At 31.9% G+C, this 17,330-nt stretch overlaps 1 protein-coding gene across 2 annotated transcripts in view; it reads right to left on the minus strand.

Annotated features, from left to right (window-relative positions):
* LOC143045620 (uncharacterized) overlaps positions 1-17,330 on the minus strand; it is a 104,877-nt gene that overhangs the window by 26,169 nt on the left and 61,378 nt on the right. For both annotated transcript variants that reach the window (XM_076218241.1, XM_076218240.1), the window contains exons 5-13: positions 16,943-17,185; positions 16,536-16,708; positions 16,075-16,248; positions 15,537-15,680; positions 14,888-15,012; positions 13,582-13,752; positions 12,396-12,494; positions 9,596-9,742; positions 551-659 (exon numbers count right to left, since the gene is read on the minus strand). In XM_076218241.1, coding sequence (XP_076074356.1) covers positions 551-659; positions 9,596-9,742; positions 12,396-12,494; positions 13,582-13,752; positions 14,888-15,012; positions 15,537-15,680; positions 16,075-16,248; positions 16,536-16,708; positions 16,943-17,185 — 1,385 coding nt within the window. The remainder of the gene's footprint in view (positions 1-550; positions 660-9,595; positions 9,743-12,395; positions 12,495-13,581; positions 13,753-14,887; positions 15,013-15,536; positions 15,681-16,074; positions 16,249-16,535; positions 16,709-16,942; positions 17,186-17,330) is intronic.

Below are 17,330 nucleotides of genomic sequence, written 5' to 3' on the forward strand. Positions count from 1 at the left end.
GAATTAAATCACAGGAAAGATTGTAATATGTTGTCTGTTTATTTCAAATAACATAAAAAAGTGGTGTAAACTTTAAAAGAACACGCTAGGCGGGTTATTCAGTGTGCCCTACATTTTTTATGTTATTTCTTCATAGACAAAAATATTACGTTTATACTTTAAACTAATTCCAGGAATAAGAAGTTGTCAGCTTTGAGTGTGTTTTATGATTTTTTTTATGATCTTGTAATAACCGTGTATTGAATTAATCACCGCCTACTAATCCAATATGAAATATACACGATCTCCACGCAGTTGCTTTAAACCAATTATATTCCTAGAAATGTATTAGAGGAAAGATAGTTATTGATATCATCATCGACGGGATCAGTAAAATCCATATAGGGATTCGCTCGAACCCTCCTTGTTGAATTAACTATAAGTCACTTAAACACTATGCCCATGTTATAAAAAATGCATAATTACAAGAAAGCTTTTAGTTGATTTTTTTTCAATCATTCCTGAAGAATTTTGAAATATGTTTTAGATTAATCAGTTATATTGTACATACCTTTAGCTGCGCCCCTTGTACTAGAGATTTCGGTCATCAGACGGGGTTTAATTTTAGTTCTTTTCAATATGTTTTGTATTGTCTTCTTTGCATTTTTTGCAACCTTTTTCTACAATTAGAAAAGAAGAAAAACGATATAACTTATATAACTGAATCTTATATAGACAAAACAAAGTCTGGTCTACTTAATTCACAAGTGTTGTTGTCGATTGTATCTCTTTTATTGTATCATGTTGGTATACTGACAATGCTGTCTTTAAGGCGTACGCCTTTCAACAAACTCCAGATAGTATTGATGTCCGTCCTCCTTATGAGTAGACTGTGTTGTCAATTTATGTCCTACTGGCGGTCATCCGATGTTCAGTACTTCAGTACTTTGATTAATATCTTTAACATAAAGACGTTCTCAAAAATTAATAAAACATAACAAGGGTTTTATATTTTTTTACAAATGTCTTATTATCTTTAGTTTATCTGAATTCATTTTGAGAACTCAAATCGTATTAATGACATACTGCACATTTAAAGATTTTTGAAAACTGGGAGTTAGCTGGCAATTTTTTCATGGTGCTTTAAACGGATGAACAAGAGGGTTCCGAAATTCCAACAATACAAAACATGACAAGTGAACTTTCTTAATTTATAATCAGAAGAAGGAAAGTTACAGAGGAATTTAAGCCTTCCCTTTCGTGTTAAAGTCTGTCACAGTTTTCTTTTTGTTATATAGGTAATTTTTTTTTAAAGAATTTTTACTAAATATGTTACGTCAATTTCAAGGCGAACAAGATTGCATCAATTCAAGATTGTTTTCGCACTTTGAGGATAATTTGGATTGAATCATATGAACTTCATGCCTCGCTAGCTATTAATAAAAAAACCGTCTCGCTTTAACAGCAGACGAGAAAAGGGGGACCGATATATCTAAAAATGGCAATATTTAACGGAAACTGTCAAAACATATTTTAGAATGATAACATTTAGATCCAAAAGAATATATTCGTATGAAATTTTATATTTATTGAAATAAGATTTTTCAAAATTATGATGTGCAGCAAATCCCTTTTATGAACATTTGGCTTAATTGTGCATTTAGCTATATTTATCGAACCATTCGCGTTCATAACTAAACGCATCGAAGCTTACCGTTTATACCGTATATCCCGCAATAATATTCATCGAATTTATGACTCTCCGTTCTGAAAATAGGTTAATGGTTCTAATTTATACGACGATATTCGTTGAAATATTGAACAAAAAAGATAAATTCATATCAACAACTGTGGATGGAATAATGTATTGATTATAAATGTACTTAGTCGGTAAACGTGAAATTTATTTGTACGAGCTTCAGAAACAGGACGAAAAGCGAGGCTTACCGAATTTTCTCCTGTTTCGCAGCGAGAACTAATACATTTTATATTTCTGACAATGTACATATATTGTTTGCAATTTACACCTGGTATTTGAGCATAAGTTGTTTAAATCTTAACCATGATTGTCTCTGATTTTTACAATTATTGAAACGCGGACTCGGAGAAAACCCCAAAATGAACTATTACTCAGAAAGAAATATCCATATTACCGATTGATCAACATGGAAGCGGGTAGCAGGAAAATTTATTTGTACATGTACAAACAAGGCATACAATATGTTGTTTACCCGTTATTTGTATACAATAACTAGCTAATTGCAGGATAAAAGCGAATTACTTAACTGTAACCATTTTTTTAAAAACTGGTGAAAAATTAAAGGGGATAGAAAAATAAATACATATACATAGATTAGATGACTATGTGGTATGTTTTTTTTTTGTTAAAGGCCATAAAAAGATCTATTGTTATTTATTTCTTTGTCATTTGGTCTCTCGTGGAGAATTTTCTCATTGGCATTCATACCACATATTTTTTTTATAGATAGTCAGTTTTTTTCTGAAATTCAAAGGAAAAATTATGTTATGATGACCATTTTAGCAACGAAATTATTTATTTATTCTTATAGACAACAAAATAAGTGATATGCATATCACTTATAAAAAAAATAATAGAAGAAAACAATTACAATTTACTAGAATATGTATTTTTTTGTATCGTTCTTGATGACACGGTTCGAATAGTTACTGGACCAAATACGGATAAATTAAAGTCATTATCTGGAGTTTCAAGTTGCGGGATTTAATTTCGAGTATGGCCAGTGAAGGTGAAACAAGGCTGATAACCCTTTCATTCAGAAAAAAATATGTGTATGCGTCATTTTTGTGGATTACAGGATAATGAAGTTTTTTTGGAGAAATTGCATCTTTTTGTTACACCCTTCTACCTGTCTGATCCAAAATCGGATCAAATTTTTCCAACATCCCTGTTAGTTTTTAAAAAAATTGTCAGATAAGAGGGGCGGGTCACCTGACCACCCCTTTTCAGGACACCCACCCGTCTCAACACGCCTTGTCACGGACGGAGGAAATAATAAGTCTTAGGAAGGTTATTCAGAATAATATTCACAACTGTTAAAGGAAATGAACGAAAATAAAATCTTAAACATTTTGTAGGATTCCTTAGCTGCTACATGAATCGTGGGAGACGTCATTACATTTGTAGCATTAATCTAGTACACGTTTCTTCGCTAGATGAAAACCCTGCTGAGAGGGTAATAACAAATCATCCTGGTCTCTTGTGAAGAGTTGTCACATTGGCATTCGTACCACATCTTCCTTTTTATATCGTATTATTGCTTTCGGTTGCACCTCTTGAAAACTAAAGTCGTTCTTGTATATTTGTTACAATTGTCAACAAGTAAAGTGAACAAATTTTCAAAGCATGGATCCATAACGCACACTCTTAAAGTAGAGCAAAATAATTTCTAAAACCTAGATACATTGTATGTATATAGCATTTTTACACCAATCAATATAATTAATATAAAAATCCACAGTTTGTTAGAAAGGTCAAACTTTTAATTTTCTTCATTTTCAAAATGCATATCATTGATGCGTTTTCTTTTAATCTGTGACAAAAAAGCGTTTACCAGAACGTAATAGGAGTTTGCACATGTGACGTTACGCACGATATTGCGTCCCAATTGGTAACGTCAAAATTTGACGTTTTACGTCGGTAATCCAGTATACTTTGTTCGTTTTGTTTGTAATCATTTTTGATCGATATGGATACTTCAAAGTCTTGAATATGCATATGGAATATTTCCTACTGGAAGTTACGCAAGCAAAAATAAACAATACAAAATAGGTATTTGGTTGAGAAAAAAGTGCCTTAGATAGTATATTATATAATGCGTTAGTCACCCGTTTAAATTTAAGAAGAGAGGGAAGAGAGGAAGCAATTCATGTTGCTTAAATAACATAGTTTTTGTGTTTTGTGCTTTTATCTTTTATCTTTTTTTAAATGTTGTTGTTTTTTTTTGGGGGGGGAGGGGGATGGGTGTGTGTGATGATAAGTGAAAAGATTTTAATGAAAAAGACTTCTATTGTTTACAACGGAGTAATTAAATCAAGAAAGAGAATGATTGCGTGAAAAATAATTATATTCATCTGATATGTTTACAAGCTTTTTATAGTATCGAGGTGTAACTCCTCAGGTACAACAATTTTACTGCCTCTTTCAATTTCAGCACAAATGAACCGTATTGCAGATGAAATTCAAATCGCAGTGTTACGCTTCACAAGTTTGAAAATAAACGGTTGATCTTTTATCCTCTAGTAATATAGCCCTTTCACAACTTTAGAATCTTCGTTAAATGAACAACCCCAGTCATCTGAAATATTTTACCTATTTATTGACAAATTACCATATGTTTTTTTTTCTTTCCATTTAAGATAATTATTCATTTTCTATTTGATTATGACTACTATTATTATATTACAGTTCTTATCGTGGTTTCTATGATTCTATCTATTTTCGAAATTTGTAATTTTGTTATTTTGTTTTGTCCTCTGATCTTAAAACATTAAATCGAACCGTACTTGTTATTTAAAAACAATGACATATCGTTCATATATCATATGATAATACGAACTGCCTTCAATTTCGATGGCCAAGGAGGGTGATTGGCCTAATGAGTTCATAAAAAGTGATAAAAAGCCTGCGGCGATTTTAAGATACGCTCGTGGCGAGATTTGTTCGACTCCGATCCTAATCGACAGTTATTGCAAATATTTAAACTTAATTTCCCTTGATATCCGGCTTCTCCTACCTATGATGACATGTCAATAAAATACAACAAATGTCGCTTATCCATGTAGCCGTGTTTAACACCAAAACAAAGAACAAACTTTTAGAAATAATTTGAAAACACATATATGTATAGCGTCCCCAATTGGAAACGTTCAAAACGTAAGAAAATTGCTCAGTGGACAAACTTGCAAGACATTTGATTTGTTAAAAAACGAAGTCATTTCGACTTCACAGCTTATCAAAAAGTATGTTATCGTATTGTGGGGTGAAAGCACAATTACGCAAAAGAACTGTTTTGTATGCTACAAATTTAATATTTAATATAATGACGTTGAAACTGACAGTGTTTTGGTAAAAAGCGGCGAAATTCGACATTGGACAATCTTGCAAGACATTTTCCCGAAGCCAATGCGTTTTTATTTGTGGTGCGAGTGCTGTAAAATTCCGGATTTGAAATGGTCGATCTGAGCACTTTTGTAGGAATAATTTATGAAAACAAAATTTTATATCTTCTGATATTTTTAAAAGCGGTAACTTTTGATAACTAACTTACCATTTTCCGAAACCTGACCATGGCGAGGATTATTCATTTTTGAAAGAATCAGCTTTGACCGTTCCATCAACACAAAAAACAGCAATGATGTCATAAATTATATATGACGTTTATCATTCATGCGAATTTTCGCGGATTTTAAACTCTTTTTTAGACCACAAAAATTCCCGCAAAAGTTATTTTGCGAATAATTTGTTACGTCTGACCCGCATATTTTTGACGTTTTGGCAATATTTGTATCATTATTTGAATCTATTATGAAAAGTTAAAGAATATTTTTTTATATTTTTGGAAACAGTAATACCTGCCTAATCTATGGATATAAATTTCATAAAGCTGCACTATTTAGATTTCATAGAAGAGTTATTTATCAAATTGCTCTGTCGCATTCCATGGCATTGACGCAATAACGTGCTTAACGTCATAACGTAATAGGTGTTTGGACATAACGTAATTGGTGTTTGCACATAACGTAATAGGTGTTTGCACATAACGTAATAGATGTTTGGACATAATGTAATAGGCATTTGCACATAACTTACATGGTGTTTCCACATAATATAAGCGGTATTTGCACATAACGTAATAGTGTTTGCACATAATGATGTAGTTTTTATACATAAGGCAGCAACCATTTGATTTTCTGGAGGGTAGGGGGGGGGGGGGGCTATGGTTTTTTTTGGAAAAAAAAGTTTGTTTCCAGTTTTTGGAGAAAAAAATAATTTGTTTTTGATTCTGAGAAAAAAAAATTGTTTGTTTCACCCTCAGCTGCCACTATATGTAATGCTAAAATTGAAAGAAAAAAATTGTTTTCGACTTGTCGCGGAAAAAATAGATTGTTTTTCGTCGGAGGCGAAAAAAAAAATTTGTCCAGAAAAAAAAACCATAGCCCCCCCCAGAAAATCAAATGGTTGCTGCCTAACTTAATAGGTATTTGCACATAACGTAATAGGTGTTTGGACATAACGCAAACGATATGTTTGCACACAGGGTGAACGATGTTTGCACATAAGGTAAACGAGGTTTGCACAAAACGTATTAGTTGTTTGCACATAATGTAAAAGGCATTTGCACATGACGTAATGAATGCTCACAGAGAGTATCAATTGTTCGGCAAAACGCATATGAATTATACCGTGATGTATTGTGTTTTTCACTGGAAATACATATGATTGTATAAACATAACATAACGCCAAAAGACTATACTATCATGAGATTTACATAAAACAAAGTTGTATCAAAACAAAACCTTTAGAACATTTGACATAACAATAACACTTGAGCCAGTACGCATTTATTAACTGACTTACGTAAAAGAAGAATAGACACAGCATAGATAAAATATGAGATAATGTAAAGGTGGTTGATCATAAAGTTTCGAAGTATTCGCAGAATATATAGTAGTTACAGCATAATGTAATGCATATTTTACACAACAAAGTTTAGCAACGACATATACAATTGTTTGACCAAACAAATTACTAATTTTACATAACAAAGAGATGCCGTGTCAGGAAATAAAGGCATCTGCACATAACATGAAGAAGAAATGACAGGACGTAAAGGCAAATCGACAAAACACATTAAATATTTACACTATAAGACAGTTCCGGCGTTCCATACACGCCCCCAAATTGTCATTTGACAAACAAAAGCTCACCAGATTTCTAAGTTCAAAGACTCATAACTCTACAAAAGTCAACTGATAAAAATTTTCTTATGGATATGGATATTTACATATTATGACCAAATTAATAACATTGTTTGATGAAATTCTGTTGGGAGAGGAGTGTTTCAGTAGTATATTTAGGCCAAAATTCTAAGTTCAAAGAGGCATAACTCCTAAAATAATGGCCATCACAATTTCCTGTCGATCATCCCGATATGCACATCTAGATAGAATGTCCTTATTATATACAAAGTTTCCTGAAATTCTGTTTTAGGGTAGTTTGCGATAAGAAACTGTTGCAGTAGTATATCTTGGCCAACTTTAAAACGATGAAGTAAGATTGACAATGAGATAACTCTCCACTAGAGACCAAATGATGTAGAAGTTAACAAATAATACGTCACTGCATCAATGAGAATAGGGTATCATCATTCATCGTTCATTCCTTTTGCATAATCATTGTTAAGATTACTGTTGTGTGATTGTTTTAGTTTATTCAGGTGTATTCATTTCTGTTTCATAAACATATGTCTTAGGTATTTTAAAGCACCATTATCTTTTGATTTGGGATTTCTATAGAATACTTTGTAAATTTGAGGTTACATGGTTACTAAAACTTGTGCACAGGTTGAATAAAGGGAGACATTTGATGGTTATTTTCTTATATGGAATGAAATGCTATGTGAATTTTTTTCTATAGTACTGGACAGGATAAAACTTTTCTCATGCCAAGTTTTGCTTTATTTGAAACAAAGATAAAGTCCGCACAACTTTTTGAAAAATGCAAGTTTAGCAAAAACCAATTTTGAAAATCAATGGTAGTATTACACCTTCACGGTTCTTAAATATTTAAAAAGTTAATCCACATTGCATTTATTAATGGTTTAAAAAAAAATTACAGTCATATGAAACCTCAAATTAAAAAATGATACATATGTTTTGTTTTTTTTTATAAAAAAAATGGATAGTTTTAATTATTATACTTATGTACATATACTTTTTTTCTGTAAAAAATATTTTTAAATTTGTCCGCATAAAGAATAAGTTTACTTTTTTTTAATTGCTTGCTTCCAGAAAGCAATTGCCGACATATTTTCCGTATGCAAAGTGACCTTAGCGTGAACCTTCTCGTAAAAATCCGGTGATCGCAATACGCATGGATCTGTCACTAAAATAAACTATTATCTGATACATGTTAAACACGTGCTCAATATCCATGCTTTTTTGTTGATTGTTTACTATAAGGTGAAAATCGGTTAACCTCGGAGTCAAACACGGCATTTAATGCGCTGCCATATTTGTTAAATCATAACAGACATAGAAAAAAATGACGATTATACGATACATTTGCATAAAAAATGATAAAATCGTGCACAGAAGACTTAGTTTATGATATATACATGCATTGGTTCAAACATGTGATTCACCAGTCACTCGTTTCATATGACTTTAAACAATAAAAGAACTTGGTGTTTATATTGCAATTAAAATTGGGAGACCTGTATACAATATTGTATCATTTTTTATAATAAATGTAAAATTTAAAATAAAATTCATTTTCCTATCTCTAAATTGTATAGAATTTTTTGTCTAGCAGTGATACTATTGTTGATAACTTAAAACTATTAAAAAGTGATTTTAATAAGTTAATTTGATGGGGATCCACTGTAACTCTATATAGAGGTAATTTCTTTAATCCCTTTTGCCAAAAAAAAAATCAATAAGAAATTATTTACCCGTATACAAAAATATCGAATGTTTGAAAAATGTGAACACACCATAGTTTGCGAACTGTTTAATTTGCATTTTACACCAATTATGTTTTTGGCAGATATCTAAAATTTGGTTCAAATATTGTTTTTCACTTTTCAAATGCAAACTGAAGACACCAATCCCTGGAGAATCAAATGTTTCGCCATTGCGTTCAACGTAAAGATATTATATCATGTCAATACCTTCTAGTATTAAAATGGAAATATAAGCATTATTATGTCAACAAAGTTGTTACACACCATACCATTGTATTAATATCAACATTTGTACTATAACCAAGTTAGTTGTGCAGTCAAACGACATTTTACTTTATCTATTACAGAACTTGGTTAATGATTTGATACATTTGTATAATTGTTATTAAGAATGAAAATACAAATATCGTATGAATAAAATTAGCCCTTATTCTTGTTAGGTAGTGATATATCTACTGGTTCTTTTTAGTGGAAACACTTTGATGTGATCATGTTTATCTTTTATGTATCTTATTTTCATTTTGTTTTGAGTTCTTTACGATATATTTAAAAACAAATTTACTAAAATTATTTATCTGCCTTTGTTTTTGTTTTGAGTCTATAACGATATTTTCAAAAACTTAATAAAATTATTTATCTGATTTTGTTTTGTTTTGAGTCTTGTGCGATATATTCAAAAACCTTACTAACATATCATAGAGTCAGCGATCAATCTATTTTTTTAAATCCCCTAATAAATAAACTCCAAACAAATAAACAAAAACAACAAAACAACAAAAAATAGACACCCCTTCCCCCTTAAAAAACCCAAACAAACCTATTGAATCTGTATGAGCTTAAGAGAGGTTGATCAGAGATGGAAAATAAAAAATGTTTAACAAAAACTTACGGATAGTTCATCATTCATGATAGCTATATTTTTTATGACAGTTTTGAGCGTTTTGGCCATAAATCCAGCGTCTGCAGAAGTCATTCCAACATTAGAGTTTTCATCTGGAATTCTTTTGTCCATTTCACGAATCATGTCATCTGTTTTCTTCGAAATAGAAATATCATAATCAACATTTATAGCATACCAAAACCAAACCCGAAAGGTCAAGAGTTTACAGACCTTGAAAAATACTCTGAACTATCTCCGCTGAACTAAACCATCGCTAAAGTGGGTCGGTCGTCCGACTGGCTGTCTAGAAGTTACCGTGATAAACACGTTCACTCATAGCTATGTTTTGTCTGGATGGGGTTGTTAAAATTGATGTCTCGTATACATATGATGAATGAAAGGAAGTATGCATGTTAACCAAACCCTTGCAACATCTTTCTAAGGAGTCCGCTGTAGGACTGTATCAAACATAATGATCTTTTATTTCAAGTGGAAATCCAGCCTTTTATCCCAATCAACTTTCTTTGAAAAACTTATCCATTGTTTAATGTGTTTTAATTGTACTTTTTTCTGAATAAGTCGAAGTATTTGTCACTTGACATGTTTAGCAAACAAATCCAATCAATGAATAAACAAATGCAGCGTTTTTAAGAAATCCTAAATGCTCTGCAACTTTGTATTGTTTGGCTTTATAAATATTTTGATATAAGCGTCACTGATTAGTCTTATGTAGACGAAACGCGCGTCTGGCGTACTAAATTATAATCCTGGTACCTTTGATAACTATTTACACAACTGGGTCGATTCCACTGCTGGTGGACGTTTCGTCCCCGAGGGAATCACCAGCCCAGTAGTGAATACTTCGGTGTTGACATGAATATCAATAATGTGGTCATTTTTATAAATTTCCTGTTTACAAAACTTTGACTGTTTCGAAATACTAAGGATTCTCTTATCCCAGACATAGATTACCTTAGCCGTATTTGGCACAACTTTTTGGGAATTTTGTATCCTAAATGCTCTTCAACTTTTTACTTGTTTGGCTTTATAAATATTTTGATATGAGCGTTACTGATGAGTCTTATGTAGACGAAACGCGCGTCTGGCGTACTAAATTATAATCCTGGTACCGTTGATAACTATTTCGTGACAAAACAATTAGAAATATAGGTGGAAAACTTATTTTATTGAGCATCTTAAAAATGTATTTTTACAATTATTTTTTTTTTAAATCGCTATTCGGAATTAAAAACCTTTGAATACTTAATTAAAAAAAAAATGTTTTGATAAGAAAAAAATCTTATTTGTTATTCAAGTTATTGGAATCATATTATTTTCAAGTTCGATTTTTTAATAGTTCTTCGGAACTTTCATATGAGATAAGAAACACTCCACTGTTAAACTCATCAAAGATACAAGGTTTTATAACTGGTAACACCAAGCTAAGTGCGCTTCGACTGCATACAACTCATCAGTGACACTTGAAACTTGATTCATACCAAACATCAGGAAAATGCAGTTTGACCTGAGTCAATTATTATAACTAAAAATTCCGAAAGGTTGTACCAAATACGGCTAAGAAAATTAATATCCGGGTAGATGACAAACACAGTGAATTCAACTTGTAATAAGTAAACGACTTAAAAGTTTACAAAATCAGAAAACATTAAATGTAATTATCTATATTTTTTTCTGTTAACAGATATCGTTAATCGGTACGATTATGATGCATAAGGAAACTTATCAGTCGTGTTGATACTTTCCGGCGAAAAGTAGTGATTTTTTTTTTAATAATTAGGGATAGCAAACTTAGATATATGGACGGACTCTGTGTGTATTGATTTAAGATACAAAAAAAAAAAAACCAGCCAACCCACACAGTATGGTTAATTTACTGATTATCATAAGTAGCAAGACGAGTATTACTAATACTTATCTTCGTTGTGCAGATCGTATTGTACGGTCTTTCGTTTTTATTGTATAATTGCATGAATAGTTATCATGTGCCATTTAAGCAGTGGTGTCTGTCTCCCTTCGGATGATTGTGTTGGTTTATTAATCGCAACTTTCAGTACTTTTGTGCTAATTAGTGACGGTCAGTGTTTATTGCTGGAGAAACCCACAGCGTCCAGAGTGAACCACTGACCTTCAGTGGGAAATTTGTCAATCCTACGCAATTAAAAAAAGGACTTAAGCGCATCTGCAACGTGCAGGATTCGAACTCACAACCTCAATAGTGACAGGATAGTCCTATAGTTATTTGAAACGAAACTCGCGTCTGGCGCAAATACAAAATTTCAATCCTCGTATATATGATGAGTTTATTTATTGACTACTTAGACCACTTGGCCATCGATCCCCCTGAAAAACTTTGAATAAATAAAGGCAACAGTAGTATACCGCTGTTCTTAATTCATAAATCGATTGAGCAAAAAATAAATCCGGGTTATAAACTAAAGCCGAGGGAAACACATCAAATATTAGAGGAGAACTAAGACAAAACAGAAACACAACACTAAAATGTAACACACACAGAAACGAACGATAAATATTTGTTCAATGGTCATTTTCCTGACTTGGTACAGGACATCTAAAAACAAATGGTGGGTTGAACTTGGTTTTGTCGCTAGTCAAACTTCCCGCTTTTATGGCAATGTTAAATATAACATTAAATGGCAACATTACATGGCAGGAATACAAAACAATTAAATGGGAGAACATATAGCAGAGAGAAACACACGCATAACAGATTTCAAACTGAAACTGTTTACGAAACAAAAGGACTTTTATTAGTAATCTTGTATGATACCTGCTGAAGATTTGTTTTAACGCTAGACTGTTCACTCCCACTATCTGTATAGTTAACACATTTCATTGGTGTTGACAAGTCAGGAATACCAGATGTAGGCTGTCAAAAAATAAAAATTTATCACAAAATATAATTTATAAAAGCTCTAAGAAAAAGATATTAAGTTTCATTACCAATATTTTTTAATAGTCAACATTCCATCTGGAAGATTCTTGTGATTTATCACAAATCATAATTCATAAAAGTTCTAAGAAAAAGATATAAGCATTCATTACAGATTCTTTTCATCAGTCAACATTCCATTTGGAAGATTTTTGTGATTTATCGCAAAATATAATTCATAAAAGCTCTAAGAAAAAGATATAAACATTCATTATAGATACTTTTTATTAGTCAACATTCCATTTGGAAGATTCTCGTATCAACCTTAACGTCTCGTGTGATATACCAGAACAAATATGCTATTATATTTCATGATCCAGTTCCGATGTAAATTTGTATTGATAGATGTGTTTATTCATTTAACGTTATCAATCGACTTTTACTGTCGTTTAAAGTGATTACTTTCTTCTGGTCATATAGGACTTGTCTCCATCTGATATAACTATTATGGTTTATCACTAACACAACGTTTGTATTTTAATGCCAGTACCGAAGTGGTAAGTACCCTCTAGTGACACCCTCATGGGCATTGCTTTGATGTGGAATGACTTACTTTGTTTGAATTCAAGACGAAAAAATTATGAATACTCTAAATTGAAGAATTAACCTTAGAAAGCAATGGGTACATGACTTACATCCCCTACGCCTTCACTTAGTTAATTTAACAAATTTTAGTTCTTGTGTATGCTTTTATCAATTTATCACTAGATTTTAAAACGGAGAACTATTACAGCGTGACCATACAAAAACTTATTCTACCTAGCTATCACAAGATTTGGATCGAGCAAACAAAAAAAAACAACAAAATTTAAAAAAAAAAAATAAAAAAAAAAAAAAAACAACAAAAAAACCCCCAGCAATATTCATTATGTAAGATTTTTTCATATGATTTCACAGTTCTACTGCTTTTGTATTTTGGAAAGTAATTCGTACCTGATTTTATTTCATATTATTCTGTTTATTAGCATATGGTCCTTTGGTACTATATTTGGAAAAACCAAATTATTTTACTCAATCTACTTACTAGATCAATATCTGCATATATACTTGCTGTTGAATCCATCAATCTCAATAATGCCATAGTGTTGCCACCTTTGTTTACTTTGGCAAATGTTTCTTCATAGTCATGGAATAGCTTGTTAGTGGCATTAACATCATTAGGATCCTTTGGTACATATTCTGGTGGTGGCATTGACTGGAAAGTAAACATAGTGAATTAGTTTGGTACATATTCTGTTGGTAGCATAGACTACAAAGTAAAAAGAGTATATAAAGGAAACAGTATATACCAATGAAACCTTATATGCTAAAAAACCAATAAATCAAAAGCAAACTAAATATTGTTACAGTCAATTGCACTTTCATAGATCTAACATAGTTATCTCAACTCCTGTATCTTGGCATTTTACAAGGTCATGTTTTTCCTACTGTTTATGACATCTTTACACCAAATCCATCGGATGTTTGATGTGTACTGATTGATAATTTAGTCTTAGATGCATAATTGTGTTATTGCTTGTTATTGGCTTTGAACTGGCTGTTAGTAACTTCGAGGACTCTCATGTCTGTTTGTCGTTAGGATGTACAAGTACCCGACCATATTCTGTCTGTATGCGCCTGTCCCAAGCCAGGAGTCTGTAATTCAGTGGTAGCCGTTTGTTACTGTGTTACATATTTGTTTTTCGTTCATATATTGTACATTAATTAGGCCGTTAGTTTTCTCGTTTGAATTGTTTTACATTTGTGATTTCGGGGCCTGTTATAGCTGACTATGTGGTATGGGCTTTACTCATTGTTGAAGGCCGTATGATGACTTTTAACTGTCAATTTCTGTGTCATTTGATCTCTTATGAAGAGTTGTCTTAATCAACTGCAATCCAACCACATCGTTTTTTTTTATATCTGTTTGACAGTTGTCTCATTAGAAAGAATACCATATTTCCTTATTTATTTTTTTTTAAGAAGAAACCCATCAGTATTGTCTATTATTCATCCAATACAATAAAATTTCCAATTTCTCTAAAAATGTATAAGTTGAAAAAAATTATCTTCAAGGTCCAAGGTCAAGGTCATAATTGACCACTGACCTTTAGCCGTTTGGTACGCACTATGTTTTCTTCATGATCATTACTCAAGACTACTTGATTGCACCACAAGAAATGTTAATATATTGTTGAACCATAAGTAAATCTGACTAGCGGTTTTGGAGAACAATTACAGAAAAGTATCAAATAAGTCTTGGAATAGTTCCTGACTGTGTGAATGTGAATGGAGATTTCAACCCTACTATGAAAGTGTTGGATATCCCCTTAACAACCTTCAATACGTACAATAACTGTAAAATCTGACACATTGTAGTCACCGTAAACATCATATATCTTGACGCGCAAGTATAAGGTATCGTTGTTGTTCGGATCGCCGACAGGAAAGTTGATTTCTGTCGCAGTCATTTCACCTGAAACCATATCATCAATTTATGAAAATGACATACATACATATTACTAGTATCAAATATTAAAGAAATACCTGCTCAAATGAAGTTTAACATACGCATTTTTTGACAAGATACATTACTGAATGGAATAAATTAAAGTAAACTGATTTATATTATGAATAAACAGTGATGTTAATACTTTTTTACTAGCGTTCACATAATATACAACTGACCACCGTTCTTTAGGTTTAACATACTGATATTCACCATACCTTGACCAAAAAGTTACTAATAACCGTTTCGATCTTCAAATAAATGAGTGATGCTTATCGTCCAGTGATAAATATTTCACTAAGTGACGAAATTTTCACTAATATACAGGACGAGAACACATAAATCAGAAATATAATTGACTGCTGTTAGTCTTCCGTTGTTCTTGTGCCATCGTTTGTTGGCATTCTTTAAATGTCGCCTTAAATGTGAACTTTTTATATTTGTTATCTTAAAAGTAGCAGTGTGTACATTAAAGAATCTTATAGTTAAACCTCCAAACTGGAACGGGGTTTCCTTTTCAATACCGTCATCTTCATCACTTTTTTCTACTATGAGGAACTCATATTTCATTGGATTCTCTGTCTCATCTTTCCAGTCGAAGCACATTATTTTAAAAGCTGTCGTTGAAGCATTACCTAATATTAAAAAGAAAAATGATGAAGTATATGAGTACAGATTATATTTATAATTCTGATTTAGGAATGTGTCATTTGAGATCAAATGGAGGCTAATACCTTTTTACCTATTTCAATTGTTCTAAAGGGGGATACACATACATGTATATGTCACCCTTCTCATCGACAAAAGAAGGAGAACAAGTATAGGGTGTACACACTTAGTTTTATCTTTATAGAATTATAGACCATCTTAACACAAAAATGTTCATATTTTGAGGTAGTCTAATTGCAGATACATTGTGAAAAACAAATTTTGAAAGAGCAGGTGCGACTTTTCAAATTTTCGTTTTTGTCCAAAAAGGAAAGGCATAATGAAATAACTGTGTTATGGGACATACTAGAATATATTTACCTATTGATGGGTCTGCTTCGCAATGACCACCATACGGAGCACTGTTTGTTAAAAATGTCGATGATGCTTCTCCAATCCCTTCACGACCATAACCTTTTACTAAAACAGTCAATTTATATTCCATCTCTACTTGCAGTGTGTTGTCATTGATTGCAAAACTTTTGCTTGTAGGTCCTGAAATATATGTTCATAATAAATTGGAAACATACATAGACCAGTGAGAGCTGTTGCTCACTGATTTTACCCTCGTTTAATGTTGTTTGTAACAGTGTACTAAAATTCGACGAAAAATGTCATATAAGACATATCAATTCGAAGATATAGGCTTTTGGCAAACAGGAACTAGAATATTGAAGTAAATGAAAACATATCCAAGGTATCGCTAATCGCTGAATTTATGACTTTTGCTTGATTCGCTCGAACCCCATATTAATCTTTATTTTCTATTATATTGCTCATACTTGTATCGCTGAATTCTGTTAGATCCGAAATAAGTTGCCAGTCGCCATTTAAGTCTTTGTAATACATCGTCCATTGATAAGACAGAATATCGTCTGGTGTACAGTCGTTACACTTAACATACCACATAGACTTCACCATTACAGCATATTTCGCCATACAGTTGATTGTGCACCTTAAAAAAAGTTCAGTTGTATTGCATTTATTGTATTTTTTTCTCAATTTATGATATTGAACGCCAATTTTGCAATTGCGACAAAAAACTTTGGCATGATTATATGACTCAATAATTCTGCCATTTTCATTTTCTAATATTTAAACTACATTTTCAATTAGATCAATATATTTCATCACATTATTTATTGTTTAATTGCGAAAATAAGTCAAAATATAATTCCTTAAATCTTACACAATAGAAACAATTGGGGGCGATCCAGGAACAGCCAATATCAGCTGAGTAAACGGTGTTATTAAGTTATCAACTGAAACATTCACTGATACTGCGTAACCTTGGTATGAGTTGTTTAGCATCTTCAATATTGTTTTTCCACGTGGCAACGTTGTGTCCAGTAACTCGCTACAGTCCAGAAATGATTGGAAATTATTCTCGTAGTTAATTGACAGGTCTGCCAAATCGCTTGCGTTATCTACCCTAAAAAATTGTATAAAATAAGAAATGAATTCGATTAATGCCTGAAACACCGATGGAAGAAAATGGAAATGCAATAAGAGAATTTTAACACTTTAGCCGATCTTTATTTCGATACCTTACGATTTAGATTCTACCTATGTGTTTG

This window comes from Mytilus galloprovincialis, chromosome 9 (assembly GCF_965363235.1).
Source record: "Mytilus galloprovincialis chromosome 9, xbMytGall1.hap1.1, whole genome shotgun sequence".
In the NCBI taxonomy this organism is placed as follows: Eukaryota; Metazoa; Mollusca; class Bivalvia; order Mytilida; family Mytilidae; genus Mytilus; species Mytilus galloprovincialis.